The 25,181-nt window shown below is 49.3% G+C and overlaps 4 protein-coding genes across 7 annotated transcripts; 3 read left to right on the top strand and 1 right to left on the bottom strand.

The window, feature by feature from the left end:
- The first annotated feature begins 259 nt into the window (after positions 1-259).
- mpv17l (MPV17 mitochondrial membrane protein like) lies at positions 260-3,056 on the top strand. 2 transcript variants are annotated; one of them, XM_029836417.1, is made up of 6 exons: positions 260-454; positions 575-736; positions 830-1,259; positions 1,368-1,438; positions 1,904-1,933; positions 2,070-3,056. In XM_029836417.1, exons 3-6 carry the CDS (start codon positions 953-955, stop codon positions 2,283-2,285), a joined length of 624 nt encoding a protein of 207 aa, XP_029692277.1. In that variant the 5' UTR covers positions 260-454; positions 575-736; positions 830-952; the 3' UTR covers positions 2,286-3,056. The 2 variants fall into 2 exon arrangements, with proteins under 2 accessions (XP_029692277.1, XP_003965024.1); XM_003964975.2 differs by lacking the exon at positions 575-736 and having other exon boundaries at positions 260-547.
- A 1,248-nt stretch (positions 3,057-4,304) lies between these two features.
- Positions 4,305-8,282, top strand: LOC101077024 (nuclear distribution protein nudE homolog 1-like). Of its 3 annotated transcripts, none has more exons than XM_003964974.3 (9): positions 4,305-4,409; positions 4,859-4,984; positions 5,156-5,309; positions 5,782-5,930; positions 6,070-6,206; positions 6,299-6,538; positions 6,648-6,733; positions 6,874-7,019; positions 7,104-8,282. In XM_003964974.3, exons 2-9 carry the CDS (start codon positions 4,896-4,898, stop codon positions 7,150-7,152), a joined length of 1,050 nt encoding a protein of 349 aa, XP_003965023.2. In that variant the 5' UTR covers positions 4,305-4,409; positions 4,859-4,895; the 3' UTR covers positions 7,153-8,282. The 3 variants fall into 3 exon arrangements, with proteins under 3 accessions (XP_003965023.2, XP_011602613.2, XP_029692039.1); XM_011604311.2 differs by having other exon boundaries at positions 4,362-4,516; XM_029836179.1 differs by lacking the exon at positions 4,305-4,409 and adding an exon at positions 4,522-4,644.
- Positions 8,283-8,388: 106 nt separating this feature from the next.
- On the bottom strand, positions 8,389-22,102 carry LOC777990 (myosin-11). The gene is made up of 43 exons (XM_003964973.3): positions 22,065-22,102; positions 20,684-20,984; positions 20,422-20,592; positions 19,594-19,750; positions 19,082-19,109; positions 18,868-18,967; positions 18,527-18,550; positions 18,283-18,375; positions 18,134-18,197; positions 17,944-18,042; positions 17,710-17,853; positions 17,540-17,635; positions 17,277-17,395; positions 17,051-17,203; positions 16,776-16,949; positions 16,495-16,668; positions 16,263-16,377; positions 15,979-16,166; positions 15,783-15,904; positions 15,520-15,589; positions 15,249-15,409; positions 15,062-15,170; positions 14,767-14,898; positions 14,485-14,691; positions 14,241-14,378; positions 14,056-14,179; positions 13,802-13,973; positions 13,434-13,646; positions 13,203-13,347; positions 12,848-13,054; positions 12,632-12,736; positions 12,289-12,441; positions 11,949-12,197; positions 11,654-11,866; positions 11,369-11,581; positions 11,134-11,295; positions 10,920-11,048; positions 10,724-10,812; positions 10,497-10,620; positions 10,229-10,437; positions 10,053-10,161; positions 9,802-9,974; positions 8,389-9,456 (listed from the first exon to the last, which is right to left on the bottom strand). Exons 1-43 carry the CDS (start codon positions 22,085-22,087, stop codon positions 9,231-9,233), a joined length of 6,177 nt encoding a protein of 2,058 aa, XP_003965022.3. The 5' UTR covers positions 22,088-22,102; the 3' UTR covers positions 8,389-9,230.
- Positions 22,103-22,964: 862 nt separating this feature from the next.
- hoatz (HOATZ cilia and flagella associated protein) lies at positions 22,965-24,950 on the top strand. The gene has a single exon (XM_011604310.2). The coding sequence runs from the start codon at positions 23,055-23,057 to the stop codon at positions 23,505-23,507; it is 453 nt and encodes a 150-aa protein (XP_011602612.1). The 5' UTR covers positions 22,965-23,054; the 3' UTR covers positions 23,508-24,950.
- Positions 24,951-25,181: the final 231 nt, after the last annotated feature.

The following is a 25,181-nucleotide window of genomic DNA, read 5'->3' as shown; positions in this document are numbered from 1 at the left end:
CGGAGACGTTGTCCAACAGTCAGTCCTCTGGTACTGAGCAGCAGCCCCCAGCAGAGACACCAGAGGACACTGTCCATCAGCAGAGATCTCCAGGTTTCTTGATTCTCTAATCACAGTCTATCATCATCATTGATCCTTTCACCGAGATTGATCCGCAGATACAAGAGCAGCAACATCCTGAGGCTGACAAACCTTGAAGTAACTGAAGCAATTTTGGGCGTAATAAGTCAGCATATGTGGGGAAGTGAGCTGCTTGGAGGTCTGAACTTTGGGTCCATATTCATAATCTTGTTAATCAAATGTGGGGCATCTGGGAGAAAGCGAGTTGTGTCTGACTTCAGCTCACTACTGCTGTGTATCCCCGTTGAGCTGTCGTACCCGAGCCGACTGACGGAGGTCTGAGCCGAGCCACCGACCGTTCATGTCAGTGACGCAGGAGACTGGATCCATCCAGGTCTGTGCAGCCTGAAGAAATCCCCTGATAAGCGCCTGTCTCTCAGGATTTGTAGCGGAGCAGTGTGATTTCGCCCGGAGCGACTGTTAAACGGTGCCATTACCTCCTCCTTTCCACCAGATTCTTCTCTTTGCTGGGTTTAAATGTCAGGATCAGACGTGTTTGACGACCACTGACCTCCAGACCGGTCCCCTCCAGAGGAGCCATCTCTAATCACCGAATGGAGAGTTGATAGATTTTACGCACAGTGCGAAGGTTCCGACTGGGCGGTTTGATAATGATGTAATGATGTTGCACTTGATTTAGGAGACCTGATCAAGTGTTTCCTTCCTCCTGCCACTGTATGACTAATCCCAATCTGATTACCGTGTGCAGGCGGACAGTTTGCCGGTCAGTTGTCCAGCAGGACCTTCAGTCTCAGCGACATGCCCGCGCTGTGAATACTGAGCTCAAGTGCGGCGTCATTCGGACGGACTGCTGACGCGCCGCGGTGCCACGATGCGGAGAGCAGTGCTGAAAGAAGCGGTCAAGCGCTTCCCCTGGCTGGCCAACGTCACTTTGTACGGCTGCCTGTTTGCCGGAGGAGATCTCGCCCATCAGCTCATCGCGCAGAAGGAACGCATCGACTGGAGCCACACGCGCAACGTGGCCATTGTGGCGATAAGTTTCCATGGAAACTTCAATTACTTTTGGCTACGCGCCCTGGAGAGGAGATTCCCAGGGAAGTCTGTGGGGATGGTTTTTCGGAAACTCCTGCTGGACCAAAGCTTTGCTTCTCCTCTGGCCACCAGTGTTTTTTATACCGGTAGGATCAGTCGCAGCTCTCTGCTCTGAGGTTATTTAACGTGTGCACGAGTGGCAAAAGCAGCAAATAACGCCTTCTTTTCTGTTTTCAAACTGCTTTCTCGTCTAGGGGTGAGCTTCCTGGAGGACAAAGAGGACGTTTTTGAAGACTGGAGAGAGAAGTTCTTCAACACCTGGAAGGTAATCATGGAGGAACCCGCACTGCTCACAGATTAACCTAGTTTGAGTCACGACTGCTTTGCGCACTGGGCTCGACGCCCGGGATCAGGTCGGTTCGCTCCAGTCAGCACATTTTCAGGACGTTTAGCTGTTGAAATCCCACCACGGAGACGTGTCTCACGCCAAGCGGTTCAAACATGCTGCAGAACTCAGCGTGCTGCAGCTTTCTGCTCATCTTATTCCAGCTATATTAAAGGGCTCCTTTAGAGATTTTTGCAATTGTTTTTATTCTAAAGGATCGATTCTACTGTTTATATCTGCATCGTGCTGATAAATGGCGTTAATCACTTAATTCATTTCATTCCTTTACTTCCTTCACATTTTTTGATCTAAGAAATTGTTCTTAAACTAGAGTTAAACTAGAGTTCTGGAAGTGCAAACTGGTTCCATTTTGTGGGAATATTAATATTTTATGTTGACTTTCAGACTGGACTGATGTATTGGCCATTCATGCAGGTAAATCTGCTTTTTTGTTGGGTCATTTCTCTTTAATTAGTTGGAGTGAAATCACAAATTAGTGATAAATCGGTTTGAATTGTCCCCACCTGTGTGTGGATTAAGATTAATGAGATCAAGATTGAATCTTTTTCAGTTTCTGAACTTTGTTCTGATGCCGTTGTACATGCGAACAGCCTTCATGGGCTGCTGCGCCTTCCTCTGGGCCACCTTCCTCTGTTTCTCCCGGCAGAGCGGTGATGGCACCGCTGCCGTAGCTCTGGCCTTCGTTCTGGACCCTCGCAAGACCCTGGAGGAGATGCGGGAGGCCCGTTTGGCACGGAAGAGAATGCTAAAGGGAAGGGAAAATTAAGGAAGGCAGGAGGAAGGTTGGAGACACAAAGAACGGATGCTCCAAAAGTGGAATTAATTTATTAGGTGTTAGAATTTTAAAGGACAAAGTGCAGAGATGGACAGAACAGAGGTTTCAACATGGATGAAAGGGCTTAATGTTTGGCTTTAACCAGCTGTGCCTTCTGTGAATATGCCCCATGACGTATGTACTGTACACACCTGCACGCTCTTGAAATGTGGATTTCCTGCTTTTTGGAGATGCATTAATGCTCCTTTGGTCCATGACCATGCAGAACTTTGTCATTATGATTCTATAGCTGATAAAGTCAGTCTCTGCTGTCCAGCCTAATATTTCTCCTGAGAATAGAAATGTCAGCCATGTCTACAGGAACATCCAGACTCCTGAAAGGTCTAAAGTCACTGAGAACTTGTGGATTTTAGTGCATCCCTGTTGAATTGTCTGTTCTGCTGCAGCATCAACATCCCCCTAATTTCCCCAATAAAGATCCATCCGCCCAGAAACATCAAACCAATTTCCTACATCGACTTTTACCTGCAAACCTAAAACTCTGCATTGTTTTCCTGCACTTGCCTGGAATTATGGTTTCGGTTGTAAAACATTCTGTGAAGTAAATAATGATTTTTTTTTTTAACCTGTACTGAAATAAATATGGACTATTGATAGAAACAGTTTGTGCAGTTGCACTTTGATATTTCCAGCCATGTGGGATCATCCAGATGTTTGTGCTTATATGATCAGGTTGATTCGAGTCGGAAGTTAACCTCTGAGCTTTCTACCACACGCACCTCTGAACAAACACAGCAAAGGTTCACACGGGCCGGCGCTGAAGAGCCTACGTTCCAAACCTTCACCCTGATGAGCAGCAGATCCAGCAAATTCAGCCTGAAATCATCTGTCGGGAATCAGATAACCTGAACGCATAATCAAATATAAACTCTGGCACCTCTGACTCAAACATCATCACAGATTTAAATCAAATGGAAATGTGTCTCAGTCAAAACCCTCCAACATGACATGAATCTCAAATCACATTTGTATTTCACATCATTAAAAATTCAGACAGATGATGCAGCGTGATTTTCTTCACTTATTGGGACTGTTGATCACACATCTTTTCAACTTCGCAACACACTCTTGTTCTGACAGAAATTCTGCCACTTCCAGCCAACAATGTCAATTTGGCCACTGGTCCAAAAAACATTTAGCCCAGATATGGAGCTGCGGCGGGAGGGAGGGGATTGAAGTGTGTGCAGCTTTATGGCCCAGTGATGCTGCATGTGGATTAACCAGGATCAGATAGGACGTTAATCCCTCTAAAAAAGTTACCCAGTATAACCTCTGACCCCAACAAGAGGAAGTGAAATCCCCCAATCAGAATCAAGGGTACTGCAAGGTGCTGGCCTTTAATAACCTCAGAAAGTGCAGCTCTTGATTCAAGTCAGTAGGAACGCTGGTGAACATCAACTAAAACAGGTTAAAATATGGAAATAAAGAAAAAAAGGAAACATTTATTGAGTTCAACAATGACTCCAAAACCGCTGGAACTCAGTAATTTGATTTTAACAAGATGCTATGTTTGATTGGTTAATAGAAACAGGGCCGTTTGTGACACTTGGTCATAAAGGTGATATGTTCTATTACTGAGCATTAGCAACGGTGAACGTGATTGATCCGTTCTTAACTTAAAATACTTGTTATAGCTTTTTATTTCTGTTGGGGGGGAAAAGATGTAAAATCATTTCTCAAGGTTGTTTTATGCAGCAGTAAACAGAGATTGATTTTTGAGATAAAAAAATTCTTGCACGGCTGTAATTTCTTGCGTTGAGGTCGGAAACAAAGCACGTTAACGTGGACGCTGACAGATGGGACTCCATCCGCAAGCCCACCGTCATTGACACGGACACCAGTCCTCTGATTGGACGACAGACTTACTCCCGCCCACTTAAAACAATGATTGACGGGTAGTGAACCAATGGGCGAGGGGGATGAGCCTGCCAGCTAACTTGTGATTGGTGGATGGTTGTAGACAATATGAAGGACAACATTTATTGTTCGACGTCTCTCGAAGACAGCAGCAACTTTGTGGATTCTGTCTCCTGAGGACAGAAACGTCCCCTCACGGTTCGTTTAGCTCCGAGTCTCGAGCAGAAAGCCCGGTATTGATGATCGGGACACCGGAGAGGGTTTGGAAACAGGGGACATCGCGTTGATCGGAGCAACTGTTGATCGTAAAGCGAATCTTCTGCGTCTCAGCTGGGATTTAAATGGTTAAAGCCAAACTTAGCAGGAGAGGCTCAATTATTGTTTGGAACTGCGAACATTCGCCCTTTTTTGCTGGTCTTATCCCACTTTTGTAGTTAGTTGGTGGCGCTGCCTGATTATTTGAAGTGTTTCTGAAACAAAGTCAAATTAATAGTCAATAACACGAGGGAATAAAGATAAAAGTGACCCGTTAGCTTTAGGGTAATCTGGAGTTTGCTCTGTACCCAAACTCCAGGCCAGTCTTCAATCATAGTGCAATTTGTGCCCAGAGGAAGTTACAAACCACTGGGTTTTCCTTTAAATTTCAGATTTGTTATTGGAAGCTGGGAGGACCAGCTCTGGGTGATGGAGGAGCCGGACACAGGAGCCCGGTTTGGGTCCCTGGAGGAAGAGCTGGAGTACTGGAGGGAGCAGGCAGCTCGGAATAATCACAGGTTTGGCTCTATTTTTCTATCTAAACCTCCAAAAACGGATGGACGTTTTAGTCCAGAGACATTTTAGTTGCATTGTTTTGGATAAATCTGTGGAAACCTGGATGATCCAGACTAATGAAAACCGTCCCGTTCTCTTTATGGATAACATTCTGTGCATGTACGTGCACGCAGCGCTGAGGAAGCCCGGGAGGAGCTGCAGGAGTTCCAGCAGATGAGTCGGGACTACGAGGTGGAACTGGAGACGGAGCTCAAACAGTGTGAAGTGCGGAATCGTGAGCTGCTGTCGGCCAACAACCGTCTCAAGATGGAGCTGGAGAACTACAAGGTAGCGAAGGGGGTCAGCGGCCGAGCTGAATCCAGAACGCTCGGATCACAACTGAAAGATGTTGTTAATACTGCAATAAACCAGCGATCGGACCTTCAGAGCTGACGGAGCAGCAGCTTTAGTGCTCACACTGAACGCCCTCAGCAGATGTTCCCACAGCCATCAGCTGATTGGTGGAGCTGCGTTGGGAGGCTGCCTGGAGTTCTTCACCGCTGTGCTGAGACAGGCGGCCACAAAGGCCCCATTCAGGGCAGAAAAAGCAGCTGATGGCTCCAGTTTGGCTTGTGTCTGGAGGGGATCGCTCCTTCCATCAGACAGTCGCATAATGGGGGAGTGTTTTAAAGGGGACGCACCCGTAGGAGACGGGGTGAATGTTGGGTTCAGTCCCCTTCCAAGACCTTTAGCTGACAGGTATGTCCAGCTCATGGAAGCCTTCAGTTCCAGCTCTGCTCTGCTTCCTCTGACCCGTTAGGAGAAGTATGAGACGCAGCACTCGGAGGCGTACCGGCAGATCTCCAGCCTGGAGGGCGAGCTCGCCGAGAACACGGCCATCAAAGACCAGCTTCAGAAATACATCCGGGAGCTGGAGCAGGTCAACGATGACCTGGAGAGGACCAAGAGGTCTGAGGAGACCATGCCATTGTGTGCTGTTCTAATGGAAGTCATAGTTATTGATAGCTGAGGGTTCCGCGTAGCTTCATGAATAAGCTTGTAGGTTGCAGATGTTTCTCGGCTCTTGACTGTAGGTGTTGTGTGACAGGGCGACCATCATGTCCCTGGAGGACTTTGAGCAGAGGATGAACCAGGTTATCGAGAGGAACGCCTTCCTGGAGAGCGAGCTGGATGAGAAGGAGAATCTGCTGGAGTCGGTGCAGAGGCTGAAGGATGAGGCCAGAGGTCAGGAGGCTGCGGGGGTCCCCTTTGATCCTGCTCAGCTCACATCCCGGTTGTTCTCGTCTTTAACGCCTCGGTGTGCGTGTTTGTGTCAGACCTGAGGCAGGAGCTCGCCGTTCAGCAGAAACAGCAGGTACAGGACAAGACGCCGCCCCACAGCAGCGCACTCAAAGAGCTCTGCTCCACCCCCCCAGCACCTCTGGCTGTGGGAGGGCTGCCCACGCCACCTCTCACCCCCCCAGACAGAAGAGCTGAGGGCAGAAACCCATCTTCCCCCTCTAATGACCCCATCTGCACGCCATCACGGCCTCCAGCCTCACCCCCCTTCACCCGTGGTCAGTGTGTGTGTGTGTGTGTGTGTGCTGGAGGAAGGTTCTTGTTGTTTACCTTTCTGAGGCCTTTTATGTTTTGGGGGGTGAAATGTCCACCGTGTTGTGTTTGCAGGAGGAAGCCTCTGGAGGGCGCCGCTCACCACAACGGCCAGAATCTCTGCTCTGAGCATTGTTGGAGAGTTGCTGAGAAAGGTTGGGGTAAGAACCTCAGCAGGGTGTTCATCCTTCTCCCCACGACGCTCTGCTGGTTCAACCAAAGCACGTCTCAGGCGTTTTAGAGCCGTGCGAGCTGAAATCGTCACTCGGTGTGGAGCAAATGTGGGTTTGTTGTGTTTCAGAACCTGGAGTCCAAGCTGGCGTCGTGCCGGGACTACATAAACGAGCAGGCAGCGAGCCGTAGGAGCCGCGGCGGTGGGCAGGGAACGCCATCAGGCTGTGGCGACTCCTCAGAGAGCCAGCCTACAAATGGCCTTTACAACAAGGGGTGAGCCGCGGTGCAGCTGGGTCACACGGTGTCATGCGGAGGCGCTGTGGACGTCTGAGTGTGTTGGTTGGTTGTGCTCCACAGGCTGATGAAGAGGTTAGACTTTGGGGCGGGGCCAAAGTTGCTGCTGTGATACTGAAAACCTTCCACCGCCATCCGACCCTCCTTCCAGTCTGGACCTGTCAGACACAACGGTACCGTGTGATGAGGGAGAGGCCTGTTTCCATGGATACTTGAGTTTGTGAGCGCTTGCAGCTGGAATAATCTTCCTTCAGAGCTCCTTTTACTCTGCAGACAGATGTTTCCTGATGTTGGAACGCCACAAATAGTCAGTGGCGAGCGAGCGAGCGAGCGCCAGGGGCAGTTCTCCTCCAGCCCAGCAGGGGGCAGCGATGTTGCAGAACTGGCTCACATCAACACGGCCCAATAAGAACTTTTACATTTGTGCTTTTTGTTCATTTTATCACTGATTTTTTTCCCCCCAGTGATTTAATGAAAGACCGGCTCTGTAAACAAGACCCGTCGCTTTGCCCGGTTGTTCACCATCATGTTCCAGAAACTGATTAATGGTACAACTGACATGCTGATTTTTTGATTAGTTTTCCAACAATAGGAAATGTTGGGATTGTTTGTGGTTTTGGTGGATCACTGAGGAGGAGACATGTGGGACTCCTGACTGGAGATGATGCTACCAGCCTGTGAGCGTCTGTAACGACTCTAATTTACAGCCTTAATGAACCTCGGGTGAGTTTTGTCACCATCAGTCTGCAGCTTCGTCGCCTCCTTTTTCCAATCAAGAGAATCTTTTTCCAATCAAGAGAATCTTTTCCAATCAAGAGAATCTTTTCCATCACATTTTGTCCACGTCTTTGTCAGCAGGTCTGTGTTTGTTGTGTTTAGGCACAAGGTCCAGTAGAGAGAAGAACCTCTAGTTCAGGCCCAGGCTAAAGGTTGGAATAAGTTCTCAGGAGGAAGTTTACCACAGATTATCACAATGAAGTGAAAATGAGGTCAAACAGAGTTTCTGTCCCTGCGGGAGTCAAATTCAAACATCTGAGATGAGAATACTTCAGTGAAGGTTACACGTGTTTTATGTTAAAAAGAAGAAAAGTGGGAATAGATTAGTTTTGTAAGGCGCTAACGTAGCTCAATGCTAAGGAGTGAGACGGACTGATTTCACCAAGTACTCACTGCTGCTCCTGTCTTTTTCTTTAAGAAGTTAATAAAGTTGAAATATGAAAATAAAAACTTGTTTCTCTGAAAGCTGGAAGAAGTGAGCTGACGTCTGAGAGGGTTCGGGAAGACCGTCTAATATGGTGTGTTGCTGTTTTAGGGCTAAACTGCCTGAGCTAATAATAAATATCCAACATTTCAATCTAAATAAATGTTTTTAATCAGACTTAAATGAAGAGAAAAGCAAACAGCAGGAAAACAAAGGAATCTAACTTGTGTTAATTATTTCAAGCATCTGCAATATAAATACACGTAAATATATTAAATCTTAACTACATCAATCTACAAGCATTTAGAAGAATTGGCTAAATGTGACAAATGATTGGATTCAGTAAAAGTTTAAGGCTTTTTGTTTTTTTTAAATATTAAATTATTTAACAGTGCGTGCAAGTCAGGGAAGGGAACATTTTGTGATGTGTTTTGCTAACAATTACAAAACTGCAAATATGGTTAAAACTTTTTATGTATTTTTATATATAGATTTTTTTTTACAGAAGCTGAGAACAGTAGTGGGTCAGATTCATTCAGAAAAGACAGAAGGAAGGCTGCTTGAACTGTGTATATATTGTATTGGATAGTTGGACTAATGAAAGTGAGTAAAATAAAAACCTCCCTGAGTTTAAAACTTGCATCCAATCACCAATTATTCTTGGTTCCACCATTATCAGCTGTAATAAGCATATAAATCAAACTTGACATAAAATTATGAGTGTGTATTTTGTATTATTGCTGATAAATGACAAAGAAAATGTGATTTTTTTTCTGGGTAAAAGTCGACATTCTTGTGTTAAATATGACATCACTGCCATCTACTGGCCGGAACCCGCCACTGCAGCTAATTTGATCGCTAATCGGACTAAAAAGGGCTGCTCTCAGCTTCTGTACAGTTAAACACTTATGAGTTTTTTATATTTCTATGAGACTTCTCATGAACATGAAGAATCTAAGAATGTTTTCGCAGTGACATCACTGGTTACTCTACTCATCGGGGCAGTAGTCGAAGGACTCCCTGTGGGGCTCCAGAGGAGAGCTGCAGGCAGGTGGTGATGGGGAGCGGCGTTCTTCCTCCTGCAGCTCCACCGAGTTCTCCTTGATGGTGCTTCTTCGGCTGATGCTCCCTCCCAGGCCTAAGCTTCTGATGCTGCTGCCGCCGCCGCTGCTGCTTCGAGGGCTGGGGCTGCTGAACACGGCGTCACCGCCTCGCCTGGGAACACCCAAGGGCGCATCAGAAGCACGAAAGGGAGGAAGCAGAGGGTCAGAGAGAGGACAGGAAGCAGCAGCAAGTCTCAGAGCAGGTTTTTATTTTGATGATGGAGCCTCTGAGCTGTGGAGGCAGGCGTAAAGGGGAGGGGGGGGGTGTTAGGGTGGAGAGGAGAATATTCCAGGGAAACTGCAGCTCAGAGGCGTCTGAGGAGAGGTGTGAAGCAGGAAATAAAGAGGAAAAGGAAAGTAATGTCACAAATGGTCTCATGCGTTCATGTTTTCAAACTCAGTTATTAATTCAAACTTGCTAATCAAATCTTCCACACTTGCTGAGTCCCGCTCATACCTGAGTTTACTCCTGAGGGACGCCACCTCCCGGCTCAGCGTGTCGTTGGCCTCGCTCGCCTCCTCCAGCTCCCGCTGCAGTTTCCTGCGACCTGCAACCACCCGCTGCGCCTCCTCCTCTGCCTCCTCCAGCTGGTGCTTCAGCTGCTTCACCCTGACGTTGGACTTCTCCGCCTGCAGAGCAGAAGAGCAGCAACCGTGAGCAGGAAGGAGGGAGGAGGAACCTCCTCACGCTCCTCGTCTTGTTCTCACCTGGTCTTTGTACTGCTGGGCCTGCTTCCTCTCATCCTCCATCTGGATGGACAGATCTTTGAGTTTCTTCTCCTTCTGACGCAGGTTCTTGGCGTTGGCCTGACGTTCTCTACACATCGTCAGAGTTAGATGTGACCTGGAATATTTGAACTCCGTTTCCCACCATGCACCATCACCTGCTCTCTGTCTCCAGCTGCTCTTCGACCTCCCTCAGTTTGGTTTCCAGGGTGGCGATGGAGGATTTGAGCTTGGAGCGGCCCTGGCCTTCCATCTCCTGCAGCTTGGCCTTCAGCTCTCGGTTCTGCCTCTCCAGCTGCTGCTTGGATCCCTCCTTGCTCTGGGAGGCAGAGCGCTCCGCTGCCAGTTCGGCCCCCAGCTGATCCACCTTCACACCCAAGAACAGGCGGGTCACGTTGAGAGACGCCCGGGTGAACTTTAACCTACCAGCTGCTGGCTCTTCCTCAGCCGCTCATTCAGGCCTTCCACATTAGCCTGCTCCTCCTCCAGCTCCTCCTCCAGCTGCCGGATCTTGGTGTCCAGGCGACGCTTTTCATCGGAGAGCATCGATCTGAATGTCCAAAGAGGAGAAAAGGGAGCAGAAGAGAAAGAAGAGATGGAGGACGAGAAGATGGTGCCTGAATATTCCCGCATGACTGGGAGAAGACACCCACTTTCCAGACGAGTTACTGGCCAGTTCCTCAGACAGCTCGTCTCTTTCCGTCTCCGCCTGCTTCCGAGCTCTCTCGGCTGCTGCCAACATCTGGACAGACAGGTGGAAACACAGAAAACCTCCCAGATGAAGCAACACCAAATTTAGCCAACTGTTTTATGAATGTCTGCAGGAGGTCTGACTCCCCGAGGCCTGACCTCCTGCAGCTGGATGATATCGGCCTCCATGGCCTTGGACCTGCGTTCGGCTTCTCTGGCTGAGGCCAGAACCTCCTTCTGGGCTGCACGGGAGTCCTCCAGCTCCCTCTGGAGCTCCTTCGCCTGGCCCTGAGAGGAGAAGATGAGGTTGTGTTTATTCTTTGATAAACCCGACAGCTCCAACAACCAAAGATGTGTAGAAAAGCTCTCCGACCTGGATCTTGCGAAGTTGTTTGACCGCTTCATCACGTGCCCTGCTGGTGGCCTCCATCTGGTCTTCTATGTCCTTCAGCTCCCCCTCCAGCTTCTTCTTGCTTCCTGAAGCCGAGCCCCGCTGCTTCCTCTCCTCCTCCAGCTCCTCCTCAAGCTCACGCACCTGCCAGGAAGGACACTTAGCGGCTCTGAAGACGATTTGTTCAGTCCCGGACAGAAGCAGCAGAGTTCTCCACCTGTTTTAGGAGCTGCTTCCTCTTCTCCTCGCCCATCTCGTCGCGGGCGCGCAGCTCCCTCTCGTGCTGCGCTTTCATTGCCTGGCTGTTGACCTCCAAGCGCAGTTTGGCATCCTCAGCGACCTGCAGCTCATCCTCCAGCTCCTCCAGCTGAGTCCTCATCTCCTCTACCATGGCCTCCAGGCTGCGTTTAGCCTTCTCCAGATCGTGTACCTGGGGGAAGACGTGTGGAGGCTCAGAGATCCTTTTGATTGCAAATGTTGGCTTTCAGACACCTTCTCTTACGCTTTTTCCCACGTCATCCTTGGAGCTGATGAGGTCCTCCATTTCAACTCGGAGGGCCTTCATGGTCTTCTCTGCCTCTTCCAGAGCCATTTGGTTCTCATCAAGCGCTCTGGCCAGAGCCAGGACGCGCGTCTCTTTCTCCCTCGCCTCCGCCTCAGCTCGGTCTCGCTCCTCTGCAAACTTGCAGGAGACGGCGCGCTCCTCCGCCAGCATCTGATCCGGACAGAAGAACCATAGAAGATCAAGAACATGAACTTCATTCTTCTCTATTCTGTGTCTACCACAATGTTGATACCTGATCAAACTTCTTCTGCTTCTTCTCAAGGTTGGACACGAGCTGCCTCTGGCTGTCCAGGTCCATGAGGACATCCTCGAGCTCCTGCTGAAGACGCCCGCGGCTCTTGTCCAGCTTGTCAAAGGCAGAAGCTTTCTCCTCATATTCGCCGTTGGCTGCCTCCAGGTCTCTCTGCAGACGTTTCTTGCTCTCCTCCAGCATCTCCACCGTGCCCGACATCTCCTCCAGCTTCTTTTTGTAGTCGGACAGCTGAGGAGGGAGCAGCAACAGACGGTGGACCTGCTTCTCTCTTTCGCCGCTGTTGCTCTTCAGATGATTTCAAACTTCCGACGTTACTGACCTGCATGTTGAGGTTAGAGAGCTGCCTCTCCACCACTCGCTTGGCCTCGGTCTCCTCCTCCAGCTGCTCAATCAGGCTGTTCCTGTCGTCCTCCATCTGACGCAGACGTCCAGACAGATTCAGCTTCTGACGCGTCTCCTCTGTCAGCAGCTCCTATAGGAGACACACGAGGAGGAAGGAGATGTGAGTAAAAGGTGAGCCTGGTACTGACTGGGGTTTCTCCTGCTCTTCAGTAAATGAATCCCAACCATTTCATGGACCAGGAGCTTTTCTTTAACGTTACTGTCGGCAAGCGTGTCACCAAGACACGTCACCCTTTCATTCATCACGATGTTCGAGTCACCTGAGCATCCTGGAGCTGCGAGTTCAGAGCGGACACGTCTTTGCTCAGCTTGATGTTCTTTCCCTCCGCTTCGTTGAGCAGACTTGTCACGCCGTCCAGCTCCACCTGGCACAGATGAAAGAAGAAGTCACGCGTTCCCTCCTGCACAGCTCTTCTGACAGAAACGCAAGGACACAGGAAAAGTGGCATCACAGAGGCCACCAGCTGGAGACTCACCGTCATTTTGGAGATGCGCTCGCTCAGCTCCGTCCTCTGCCGCTCGCTCTCATTGAAGCGCGAGTGCAGGTCGTTCAGCTGGCCCTCCAACTTCTTCTTCTTGTGCTCCACGTCCTGCTTGGAACTGGCGAGCGAGCGCAGGTCGGCGCTTAAATCTGCCGTCTCCTTCTCCAGAGCCTGCTTGGCTTTGTCCAGACCAGCTCTCACCTGGATACCAGGTGGTATTAATGATGTTATTTTGTCATTTTCATGTGGCTGAAGAGTGATGTCAACTATTCGAGTCATCAAGAGAAAAAAGAAGGACTCCGGACCAAAGTGGAAGCTTTAGAGCCCCATAGAACAGTTTGATTGTTACCCTCTTGGCCTGCTCCAGCTGCTCGTTCAGCTCCTCCACAGCCTGGCCGTGTTTCTGCCTCAGGTCCTGGATTTGAGCCTCGTGGTTCCGCCCCTCCTCCTCCATGGTTTTCTTCAGAGAGGCCACCTCCTGCTCACGCTTTGCCCTGAAAGTCGCATCGTTGGCTGATAAACTTTGATGCAGAAGACACCGTGTCGACACCAATCGGGCCGTGCAGCTCATCGTCCCGACCTCAGCTCTTGCTGTGCAGCGGTGGTGTCCAGGCTGTCCTCCAGCTCTGTGCGCAGAGCGTTGAGCTCCTCGCCCAGATCTCGACGAGCAGCCTCCACCTTCGCCCTGGCCATCCTCTCCGCCTCCAAGTCCTCCTGGAGCTCTGAAATCAGAGCCTCCAACTCTCGAACCCGCTTCACCGCAGCCCCGCGCTGGCTGCTCTCTTCCTCCAAACTATGGGCGGAAACACACATCTCCATCTTTGAATCCAGTTTGACAGGAATTAGATGGTGACATCAAGGTTCTGAGCCTCAACTTGAGCTTGGACGTATGCAAACATCAATAAAAATAAAGACTTTAGAGATTCTGCCTGATAACACGCTGCTCACTGGGCTTGTGTGGCCTGAAGCTCCTCCTCTTTCGCGGCTAACTGGGCTCTCAGGTCCTCGAGTTGGGCCTGTAGGTCGGCGTACTGCTCGTGCAACTCAGCAAGCTCCGCCTCCACTTTCCTCTTGGCCTTCTCCATGTCCAGACGGCCCTTCTCCTCCTTCTTCATACGCACTACACACACACACACACACAAACACACAATCTTTGATCACAAACATGCACAAGTTTCTTTGTTTTAAATGTTTCCACTGACCCTCCAGATCAGAGATCATGGACTCGTGTTTGTTCTTGAGTTTGGTCAAATTCTTGGACTTCTCCTCTTCCTCAGCCAGGTTGGAGCTCAGATCTGCCATCCTCTCCTCCATAAGCTTCCGCTCCTGAAGATGGAGAAGCCCTCAAACAACAAAACAAACCTCGAGAAAAACCACCATTTTCTACCTTCTGCAGCTTGTTATTCTGGTCTTCCATGAAGAGGACGTCCTCCTCCAGCTTCTTGACTTTTCCTTCTACGGCCACTTTCTCCAGCTGCAGCTTCTGCCGAGCGTCTTCTTCATCTGCGATGTGGGCCTCCATGAGCTGCAATAGTCGCACCACAGGTGTGGAAACTCTCAGAAGATCAACAGGTATGTTCTTATTTGAATTTTCATTAATGTGAAAGAAGATGAAAGTGTCCTGTGTCCACCTGCAGGTGCTGCTCCATGTCCTTCCGCTCCTGCTGCAGATTGAGGCTGCGCTCCTCCTCCTCCTCCAGCCGGGTCTCCATCTCATGCAGCACCTCCTCCAGCTCCTGCTTCTTGGCCTCCAGACGCACTCTCATCTCCTCTGCCTCAGCGTACAGATCTGTCTCTGCTTGCAGCTTCATCTCCAGCTGGGTGCGCTCTTCCAGCAGCTGCGGGGACCACAGCTTTCAGGGTAGAACTCCACTACAAACACCCTTAAACGACCGCACTCGCTTGGCTCTCACCTGGCTGTGCTTCTGGGAGACGTCCTTCAGTTCAGCCTCTGCCTTCACAGCCAAATCCTTGGCTGCCTTGAGCTCCTCGTCTTTCTGGCTCATCTCTTCCTCTTGTCTGGTGACCTGCAGCAGCGGCTTCACCTGAACCAGAAGCAGTTTGTCAGCACTTTGCAACTCTACGCAAATATAATGGCATTTGTCATGACCTTTGATCAGAAATTAGAAGGGGATTGGTGCAACTTGATTGGTGCAAAAATACTGTTATTGTAGTTTAGGAGTTTAAGCTCTGATGTTTGTGTGTGACCTTGGTAAAGAGCCGCCACCACTGCCAGTTCTTGAGTTTGAGGTAACAGGCGCAGTTCCTCTGAATGACCTTCATGGCGCTCAGCTGTTGCTGACGTTTACTGAAAGCCCTAAAAAGATGAATGACAGAGAACAGTAGGACCCTCCTGAAACATCTCAGCAGTCCGCAGGTTCAGACTTGGTCTTACTTGCGGGCCAGGAAGCCTCTGGCCTGTGCTTGGAAGGCGATGATGACCACGGTCAGTTTGAGGTCTCTCTCCTCCTCCAGCTGGGCCAAAACTCCGGTTCTAAAGAACATTTTACTCTGACCAATGCGATAGAGGTTGGGATCCAGATCCAGGTGTTTTATCTGGAGGAGTAAAGTGAAAAGTTACAACCACCTTTACCTGATCGAGTGTTGACATGGCGACACCATATCGGACCCCCAGAGGAACATGTCAGCACCAACACAAAGCTCACCATCAGACAGCAGGCCTGCTTCCCATCCATGAAACCCTTTGGGATCGCATGAGCAGCCAGGATCTCATACCTGCAAAAATGACTCATGTAGACTCACTATTTAACAAAGTGTATAAATTCAAGTTTAATTTGAAGAGATGCTTCACGTCCATTGCTCTTGTTTTAAACTTAAAGCAACTTTTGTCCCATTTGACTCCGTTAGAACGACTGCATCGTGGACTGCGGCGCCCTCAAGCGGCCGCAGTGACAAACTACACCCTCACCTCTGCCTGAACTCCTGGAACGGGATGCGGTTCGGGAATCCCTGTCTGCAGATTCTGATGCCTTCCAACACACCGTTACAGCGCAGCTGCTCCAGCACCAGGTTGGCGTCCATCTTCCCAGACTGAAAACACAACAGCAGAATTTACAGTCTCAGCGGCCCGAAGCCCAGAAAAAGCAACACGGAGCCCGACGTACCCTCTTTTCATGGTTGGGGATGATGCAGCGGACGAAGTTGGGCTGAGTGTTGTTCAGGGTGGTCATCAGTTTGCTCAGTGACTCCTTGTACAGCTGACCCACGGTGCGGAACATCCCCTTCTTGGATTTTGTGGGGCCTGAACTTTCTGACATCTTCGTCATGGTCTCCAAACCCACCACTCGGTCCGCTGACAGTGCAGAGACACAAAGAATACATTTAAAAAGGTCCAAACCACAACATATATGCAAATGGGGTAATTAAAGAGCTGCGTCATGGGCCTGACCGTCTTTCCACAGGTCCTGGATGAAGGCGCTGGATGAGTTGTTGAGCAGAGCGGTCACGTTGTCATTCAGAGGATCCATGTTCTTCGTCAGCCAATCAGCTGCATTATAGTCGACCTGGAAACAGAAATCATACAAGTCATTTATTCAACGGGCCGTTTGTGTCTCACTGCCGGCTCCCCGTCTGCTGCTCGCAGCGTCGCTGGGTTCTGCAGGCGTCACCGTGATGCTCACCTTACCGGCGTAGTGCAGGACGCTGAACATCAGCTTGTCTTTGTGCTGTTTGGGTTTGGAGAACTTCACGTGACCCGTGTGGGTGTTCAGCAGCTTCTCCACAAAGGACACGTCAGTGGCTTTGGGGAACCAGCACTCTTCATCCAGCAGGGCCAGGATGCCTGGAGGGTTGTTCTGCAGGACACAGCTCTGATCAGCTCAGATGATTAGAGTTCAAACTCTCCCTGAACTTCCATACAACTAAATCAGGGCGTTTCGGCGAGGCTGCAGCTGGTCCTGACCGGCCGTTCGATGAGCTCGATGCAGGGAAGCAGGTCCAGTCCAAAGTCGATGAAGTTCCACTCGATGCCCTCCCTCTTGTATTCCTCCTGCTCCAGGATGAACATGGTGTGGTTGAAGAGCTGCTGCAGACGCTCGTTGGTGTAGTTGATGCAGAGCTGTTCAAATGAGTTGTCCTGAGGAGGAGGAGGAGGAGGAGGAAGACGAGGAGGAGGAGGAGGGAGATGAAGCTGGCGGAGACCAAACATTCAAGGACTCGTTGTTGTCTGCTGCTCACCTCAAAGATCTCGAAGCCAGCGATGTCCAGGATGCCCAGGAAGGACGAGGACTGTCTTTTGCTCTTGTCCAGGGTCTTGTTCACTCTGGCCAGGATCCAGCGAAAAAGGCGGTCGTACATGGCCTTCGCCAGCGCCTCGATGGCAAAATCAGCCTGGACCAGACGGAGGACCGCGGGTGTGATCGCACGCCTCACGAACATCAAGCGTTTCCCAAAGTTTGGTTACCTGCTGCTTGGTCTGCGCCTTCTGCACCACCTCTCTGCCCACTTTGATCCGCGGGGTGAGGATGGCGCGGGTGAAGTCGGTCACGCTGATGCCCTGCAGGTGACACACCTTCTGGGCCGCTGAGGAGCACAGGAGGAGCAATTAAAGATCTCCAGCACACATGCAGCAACGGTGTAATTGGGGTTGTAACGTGACGTCGCCGTCCCAATAAAACACGTAAAGAGTTTGGAAGGAGTTTGTTGGAGTGTTTGGCTAAAGTTTACCGGTGTTGTCGGGCATGGTCGCCTGCTCGCTGTTCCTCTCCTTCTCAAACTTGACGTTGCCCAGCTGGAGAACAGTGGAGACCACTTTCAGCATGCCTGAAACCAGCAGGAGAAGAGCGACTCAGAGACAAGACGATGGGGACATTTAAACCGAGGTCTGCTTCAGATACCTATTCTCTCCTCCTCGTTGAAGCCCATGATCTCCATGGCCTCCAGAGTCTCCTCAAACAGCACATCGTCCTCCTGGCCGGGGATCTCCACGTGCCCCGCCACCAGGAACCGATAGGAGGCGAAGCCCTCCAGCAGGAGGTCCTCTAACACACACGTGCAGACACAACCTTGGGCTCTTTAACTGTGCCAGTGGTGGATCACTTCATTTGAGACTTCATTTGCAGTTCTCCCACCTCTCATCTTGTCTTTGACTCCTGCCACCATGTAGTAGAAGATGTGAAAGGCTCGCTCGGTGTTGGCCTGACGGATGCAGCGAGACTTCTCCAGCAGGTCTGATGGGATCCAGAGTTAAGCCTAAAACCACCACAGGCTGCTGCTAAAAAAACCATCTGCCATGTCAGAGTTCAGCGACCACGAGGATACAGGTGTCGATATTTGCTCCGACGATGTAGCCCGTCACGTCAAAGTTGAGCTTGATGAATTTCCCCTGCAGACGGAGGAGAGACGAGCGGCTGCAATGGCTGCTGGGAAAATCTCTGCGTCTGTTAATGACGACTGACAGCCTGACTTACAAATCGTGAGGAATTATCGTTCTTGATGGTCTTTGCATTTCCAAAGGCCTCCAGGATGGGATTAGCCTGCAGCAGCTGCTTCTCTAGCTCCCCCTACAGCCCATAACAAGCACATCCACCAATACTCAAACAGGTATTATCTCAGTAGTCGTAATAACGAATGACCTCGAAGACACTAAACTAACTATTCTGGAATAGAGACTAAAATTCTGAGAATATAGTTCCAGGCAGAAGTTGTACTCACATAAGCCAGAGAGGCTGCTTGTTGCTGTGGCGAGAGAGCAGAGTTAGACGGTTACCCCAGAGTCTGGGGGTCAGTCATACTGGAACCAGTCTGGTTCCAGTATGACTGACCCAAGCACGCATGCACATGTAGTTTTCTCTCCTCCGACACTTCCATTCCTTCAGCTCCAGCATCACATCATTACATGTTATTGCAGTAGGTCTTAGATATTTAGCATCGATTAGCATGCTAGCAGAACCTGCCCCCTCCCATTTTCAGGCCAGTAAATAATAAAAGAGTTTATTCACATGACTGACTGACAGTTTTGCCTCCAGGTTGATGGACTGAACGCCGCTACTCACAGGATTAGCATCCTTCTTGCCCTTGTGTGAGGAGGCGACAACAGCCAGATACTGGATCACCTTCTTGGTGTTTTCAGTCTTCCCGGCTCCAGATTCGCCTCTGGGGGACGGAGCAGAGTTGGGAGGAAAAGTGATCAGCTGCCAGGTTGATCAGGCAGTAGGAAGTGAATCTGAACACACACACACACACACACACAATGATGTTCTGACTCACGTGCAGAGGATAGACTGATCCTCACGGTCTGAGGAGAGAGATGGGGGGGGGTGGTTAAGGAGGATAAAAGCAGATGTTGACTGAACTCGCCAGGCTGTGCAGAGGCGCCTCACGGAGCCACAAAAGCAAACAGCTCTGAAGTCTTTTTCAGAGGGGAGATTAGCCTCCATCGCTCCAATCAGCTAAAAATAGCAGGTGGATGTGGATCTCTATCACTGTAATCTGTCCGTCTGCTCCATGTATGGCCATTCTGGAGCCCAGTGGAAAGTACGGGACCCGAGGTCAAGGGAGGACCAGACGGAGACGAGACGGCACGCGCCAAGGCTTTAACCTGCCACCGCTCATCCTCTCAGATCACAACCGAACGTGCGTGATCGAAACGACATTTGAGAAAGTTCCAGATTGAAGCGGCCGAGGCGGGAGCGCAGCTTGTTTTGGGAAAACAACGAGCAAACCAGCATTTTTAAAGACATTTAAGAGAGCGGTGGTGATCGAGCCATAGCCAAAAGCACCTTGCATCATGTTCCTGTAGGCGTTGTCCGTGATGGAGTAGATGTGCGGCGGCACCTCGTGGCGTTTCTTGCCCTTGTACATCTCAATGATCTTCTCCGAGTAGATGGGCAGCATCTTATAGGGATTGACGACCACGCAGAACAAACCCGAGTACGTCTGCGGGCGGAGAGGAGAAGCTTATTGTCCCTTATTGTGGAGTTTGTGAAGCCGTTGAAGTCTGTGTGGTTCATTTGTGAGAGAGTGTGTTGGTGTGTGTGTGTGTGTGTGTGTGTCAGTGGGAAGAAGGCTCTCAGCGATGCTTCTGAACATGCAGGTTAAATGGCGTTAACTCTTGAATAAACCATCTTGACCCTGGACCAGTAAGCCCAGTAAGACCCCTGCAGCTCCCTGAAGCTCCAGTTTCCACGTGCACTGACTTTAATTGCGTGTCTGATGTTTCAGGAGCTGCAGCTGATTCCAGAGTTCATCATCGGAGACTTTCCTGTCTGCTCATATATGGACCGGAGGGGCCGCGCGTCTCAGCCTCAAGCCATCAACTTAGCAGGTCCTTTTAGACGAGGGCTTTAATTTAACATCCCTGACCCACGGAAACAATAAAAAAATAAGCTGTTGATCCTTCAAGTACATGCTGTGAGTTTAGGTGAAGGACAGTCCTGAACGATAAGCCTTCCTCCTTTCTCCCCGATAGCTGACAGGCTAGCATGGTAACGTGCTGAAGCTAATAAATCTGATTTAATAGCTAACGTTTTAATGTTTTTATGTGGTCTTGTCTGAGTTGGGAAACATCTGAGAGCTTCTCAGGGATTGGTACTGTGAATGGTCCTCACATAGATCAGGCTGGAGAAGTATCGCTCCCGCAGGTTCTGCAGGACGGAGGCTTCGTTGAGGAAGGTGAGGGCGGCCATGTCCTCCACCTTGCTGAATTTAGGCGGGTTCATCTTCTGGATGTCGTCCTTGTTCACCGTCATCTTCTGCCCATTGGAGAGCTCCACCAGGACCTGCAGCCACACATCCGGGTTTAAATCCAAACCTTTTCTTACACCCGTGTCCCTGTACAAAGATGAAGGTATTTACAAAGACGTACGCTACCTGGTCACCTTTCTCCTCCTTTACGCTGGCCGCCTCGAAGCCCTCCCGCTCAGACGGCACCCACACCATCTTCTTGGCGGCCCAGTCGGCCTGCGCCACGCCGCTGTTGCGGAAGTCGTTCTGCAGGTAGAGATACTTGCTGTCCTCGGAGGGGGTGTCAGCCATGGCTGGAGTACTGCTGCTGCTGGTGGGGTCTGGGTCGCTCGCTGAAGATCCAGAGGTGCAGCAGCTGACAGCTGGGTTGTGGTCGGGGACGGTGGCAGGACACAGGCTGACCTTTGACCTCGCTTTAATCTCTGATCTGTGGGAACAACCAGAAACTGTAAATCTGAGATTTATAACACACGAGCTGATTATTAATGAGGTCACAACTGCAAAAGAGAAAAGTACCATTGTGAGCCGGAACATTAGCATGCTAACAATGTTAGCTCCACAGCTACAGAGAAAACGTACGGCTGAAAATGTTTCATTTATTTTTCAGGTCTTTTCTGTTGACACAACTAAAATAAGGCAATGCTTTTAAAATGAAATTAAAATGAAACAGTTCCTGAAATGTGAAATAGGATTAGAGACATTTTCCAGGATTCTAAGTAAGGTAGTTTAATTTACAACTGCAATTTCGGAACTTCTGGACAAACAAAACACCAAATGTGAGTTATAAAGTGCCAATAACAAAAGTGTTAAAACTGGAACAAATGCTAAGCTACGGCACTAGCGCTGCTGCTGCAAAAAAAAAGCATTAAAGTTTTTATTCTTCAAAAACCTAAACTTGACACATCTGCGTTTAAGTTCTGATTATTATTCTATTATTATTTCTTTGCTGGGGTTGTGTGGAAACGCAGGAAAACATTGAAACTGTCACCGTGTCTCCTATGATGCTGAATTATAAATTACACACAGAATCAAGTCAACATTAGCGAAACCTGGCTCAGAATCTCTGAAGCGACTCTTCCCTCTTCATCACTGCACATCAGAGAAGACGGACAAGGAGAAATGAGCGTCATTGGTGCATTTTCAACCATTTCAGCTTTTAATCCAAGTGTCAAAAGCATCATGCGGTGCCAGTCAACGGCAGAGGGATTATTCCTGATAACAGCACATTTGCCTGGGTTTCAAATGAGCTACTTACATGCTTATCGTTGCCGCTGCCTCTTCGTGCAGGTCAGGAGGCTCCTTTGACCTCCCATTGAACAGCAGGCAATAAAACATGAAAAGCAGCACACAGATAACCCCAATACTCAAACAAGTAAACTGCCATGCTGGAATGCCCATGTTTGGCTAACCCGTTCTCCTGGTAGCCTGGTAGCCCAAAGAGGGATGCTAAGGACTTAGCGGGCATACTACCTTATAAGGTGCAGCTCATGTGTCCAGCCAACCTTACCGTTTACACCAAAATGGTGACATGTCACAAGGTGTATCCATGTGTGTCAGCTACGTGGGTGAAAACCAATATTGAGCATGTTTAATGAAAATCTCTCACATTTGCTGAAAAACCTCTGTCATTCCTTCAGCCAGACGAGCAGTCTTAGTGTCTTTTGACCAAATATATTTTTATGCAATTTTTGATAAAAGTTCAGACTCAAATTAATGGTAAATTCTTTGAAATGTCAATGCTTATTATTATTATTTGGTAGAAAGCATCATCCCATGTTAGTTTCAATACGTTTTGGCACTTTTAATTGCAAAGCAGCCCCATCACACACAATAGAAATCTCACGTGACGCTTTAAAGCTTCGTGTTTGTCTACAAGAAAGAGAATTTACGCTTCATACTCACTGTGCAGTGCTGCAGCCCTCAGTACAAGATGGGAACTGGGGATATCATGTCAGATAAGTCAAGTGATGATGAGGAGCATCGATGATGGAGCCCTTCCTCCTTCACACTTTATAAAACGCACCATGATACATGGGGGCGGGCTTTAATATCGTAACCACGCCCCTTTAAGCACAGCTTCCTTTTGTCCAGGTAGGAGGACCAGGACATGTCCAACTGTCCTGGATAGGTTCCAATACAGAGGTAGAATTAGAGTAATCAGAGTAATTAGATTCATGAGGTTTCCATAAAGACTACACAGGATACATTGTGTCTCCTAATACTTTTCATCTATCTATCTATCTATCTATCTATCTATCTATCTATCTGCTTTGTCGTGCTTAACTGTTTTACATAAAGTTTGCCCTTTTAAATAAATTAATGGACGTGAGTGCTGCTACGCAACACAACCGGAAATCGCTCGGTTTTTGGCCGTGGCTTTTGTCCACATGGGCTTGCCGTAGCTCGTTTTGTGTCCATGGTGACCACAGACGCAGACGACAACTGCTTGCGCCTTAAATGTGCCTAAATACCGAAACATCCGTGATTAAAGTACCGGATGGACCGTTCGTGGTCTGGCGGGGCTGCTGCTGTGGAGCCGGAGGACTCTTCCGCCTCATTCATCGTGTTTGACGGCTCTTCCCCGGCGGAAGTGTCCCACGCCAGGCAGCTGTGGAGCTCGGTGTTCCTCCTGCCGCCGCTGGAGTGTCGGCTGATGTCGGCAGATATCCGACAGAGGCTGCCGGTGGCCCGTCCGCAGCGGGCAGCCCCCAAACCTTCCTCACCGGAGCCGCCGACTGCCGCCAGCCAGAGACGGGAGGAGCGGCAGCGGTACGCGGCCATGGCCGAGCAGAGGAGGGAGGTCCTGGCTCTGCTGAGGCGGCAGCGAGAGCAGAGGATCCGGAGAGAACTGGTCTCTGTGGCCGTCAAACCCAAACCGAAGCCTGAGAGAGAGATGCTCAAAGCTCCAGACCGTGATGAGGACAAGGAGCTGGTGAGACAGCTGCAGTGATGGACTGGTGGCCCCCAAACATGCATCAAAATACCCCCAGAACGGGGTTCAAATCATTTAAAATGTGTAATAAATACACCGCAATCTAGGGTCAATGAGGAAATGGTGGATAATTCATTTTAACAGACTATTTGGAAGCATTAATTTACTTGCAAACCAATTTAATTGATTATTTGTGCCGATTTAAAATGCATCTTGCTTCACTTGTGTATGATTCCGCATAAGATCCCCCTCAAAAAGGGAAAGAATAATACACATTCACTCTGGAAACTGTTTCATCTCATCATCTGTGCTTTGATGCTGAGCAGCCTTAAAAATAGAACAGATATCTAATGAAACATCAAGGTTCTTCCACCTCATTCCGGGGTCATATATGTGGCCGCCTGCTTCAAACATGATGCTAGAACTTTTGGGGGGTATTTAAATTCCAAACATGCAGTGGTGAGGACCCAACCATAATAGGACAAGAAGGTCTGCTGTCTATTGACTTTGGCTAATTTGGTTTAAGTTTTCAAAGCCTGAGGCGCACATCCTTCCTGACTGCTCTTTAACCTCTTAAAGCCACCCTGAAGGAGGTTTTACAGCCCACCATCATCCCTCTGCATCTATAAAAAGGACTCGCACAAAGAAGCAAATACAAACTTTGATGAATGGGAAAAAACTTTCAAAACCCCTCACCTGGTCCCCTCCAGCTGACCCAGGTGGAATCCATCATTGCTGATGAGGAGTGGATCCTCTGAGAAGATCGAAAAATGGGACATCGCTGGTTTGGCTGTTTTTCAGCCATTTCGACATAAACCAAATGACCAGCTCATCCAACTGTTTAACTGCTCCAGTTTTCCTGGCAAAAACGTGTCAGATGCTGTTTGTGGGCTGATTTGGCTGTTTTTTTTCCCAGCCCTTCTTATGTGTTTTAGGTTGGTCTCTCAACTGAAGAGGGACAGGCTCATTTTAGTGTGTTCCCCGGCGGAAGTGTTCCTTCAGCAGGTGTATTTTTCTTGAATTCTTGAAATCAATCAATATACCGGTGTTGGAGATGGGTGTAATGACGAGGTACTGACACCAGGGGTCAGTAAAACTCTTATGGTTCCGTGTGACCGATTTATCTTTAAAAGATTGATATAAAAAAGAAAGGTGGGTTTAGGATTAAAACAAACGTAGTTTGGGGTCTTTGCCAGGGTTCTGCTGTGATCGTGTCCCAGCAGATCCAGATGGAAACAGACCAGCCTAACAAGAGCAAACCTGCTGTTGCTGCCTGACTCCATCAACACTGAGACGAGTCCTCAGCTCTGGGGGAGTGTTGCAGCCATGATGGCCCTGATATTTAACTGACATTTGATACAAAGCCTCAGGAGACTTTATGCTGCCCGTCAACTGCGGACGGATTTTAAATCCCAGCATGTTTAAGTGTTGTAAAGCTGTGCTTCATTAAAACTTCCTTTCTGAATCTGAGTCAGTTTTGGTTCTCTTTTAAACCTCTTGAAAACCCCGTTCTCCTCCTTGTTGTGACATTTCTTCGTCCCGTGTGATTAATAATCCAACAGCGAGAGCAGGAAAACAGCTGATGCAACCTCGGAGCAACGGCCCAGTTACGGAGCCAGCAAGACTCCGAGCTCAGCCGGGTCCAGAACTAAACCTTCTACCCGGTAAACGAACCTGTGCACATGTATGTTG

Source organism: Takifugu rubripes, chromosome 5 (assembly GCF_901000725.2).
Source record: "Takifugu rubripes chromosome 5, fTakRub1.2, whole genome shotgun sequence".
NCBI classification, from domain to species: domain Eukaryota; kingdom Metazoa; phylum Chordata; class Actinopteri; order Tetraodontiformes; family Tetraodontidae; genus Takifugu; species Takifugu rubripes.
The sequence above is the reverse complement of the archived record's forward strand: the minus strand, read 5'-3'. Positions and strand labels throughout refer to the sequence as shown.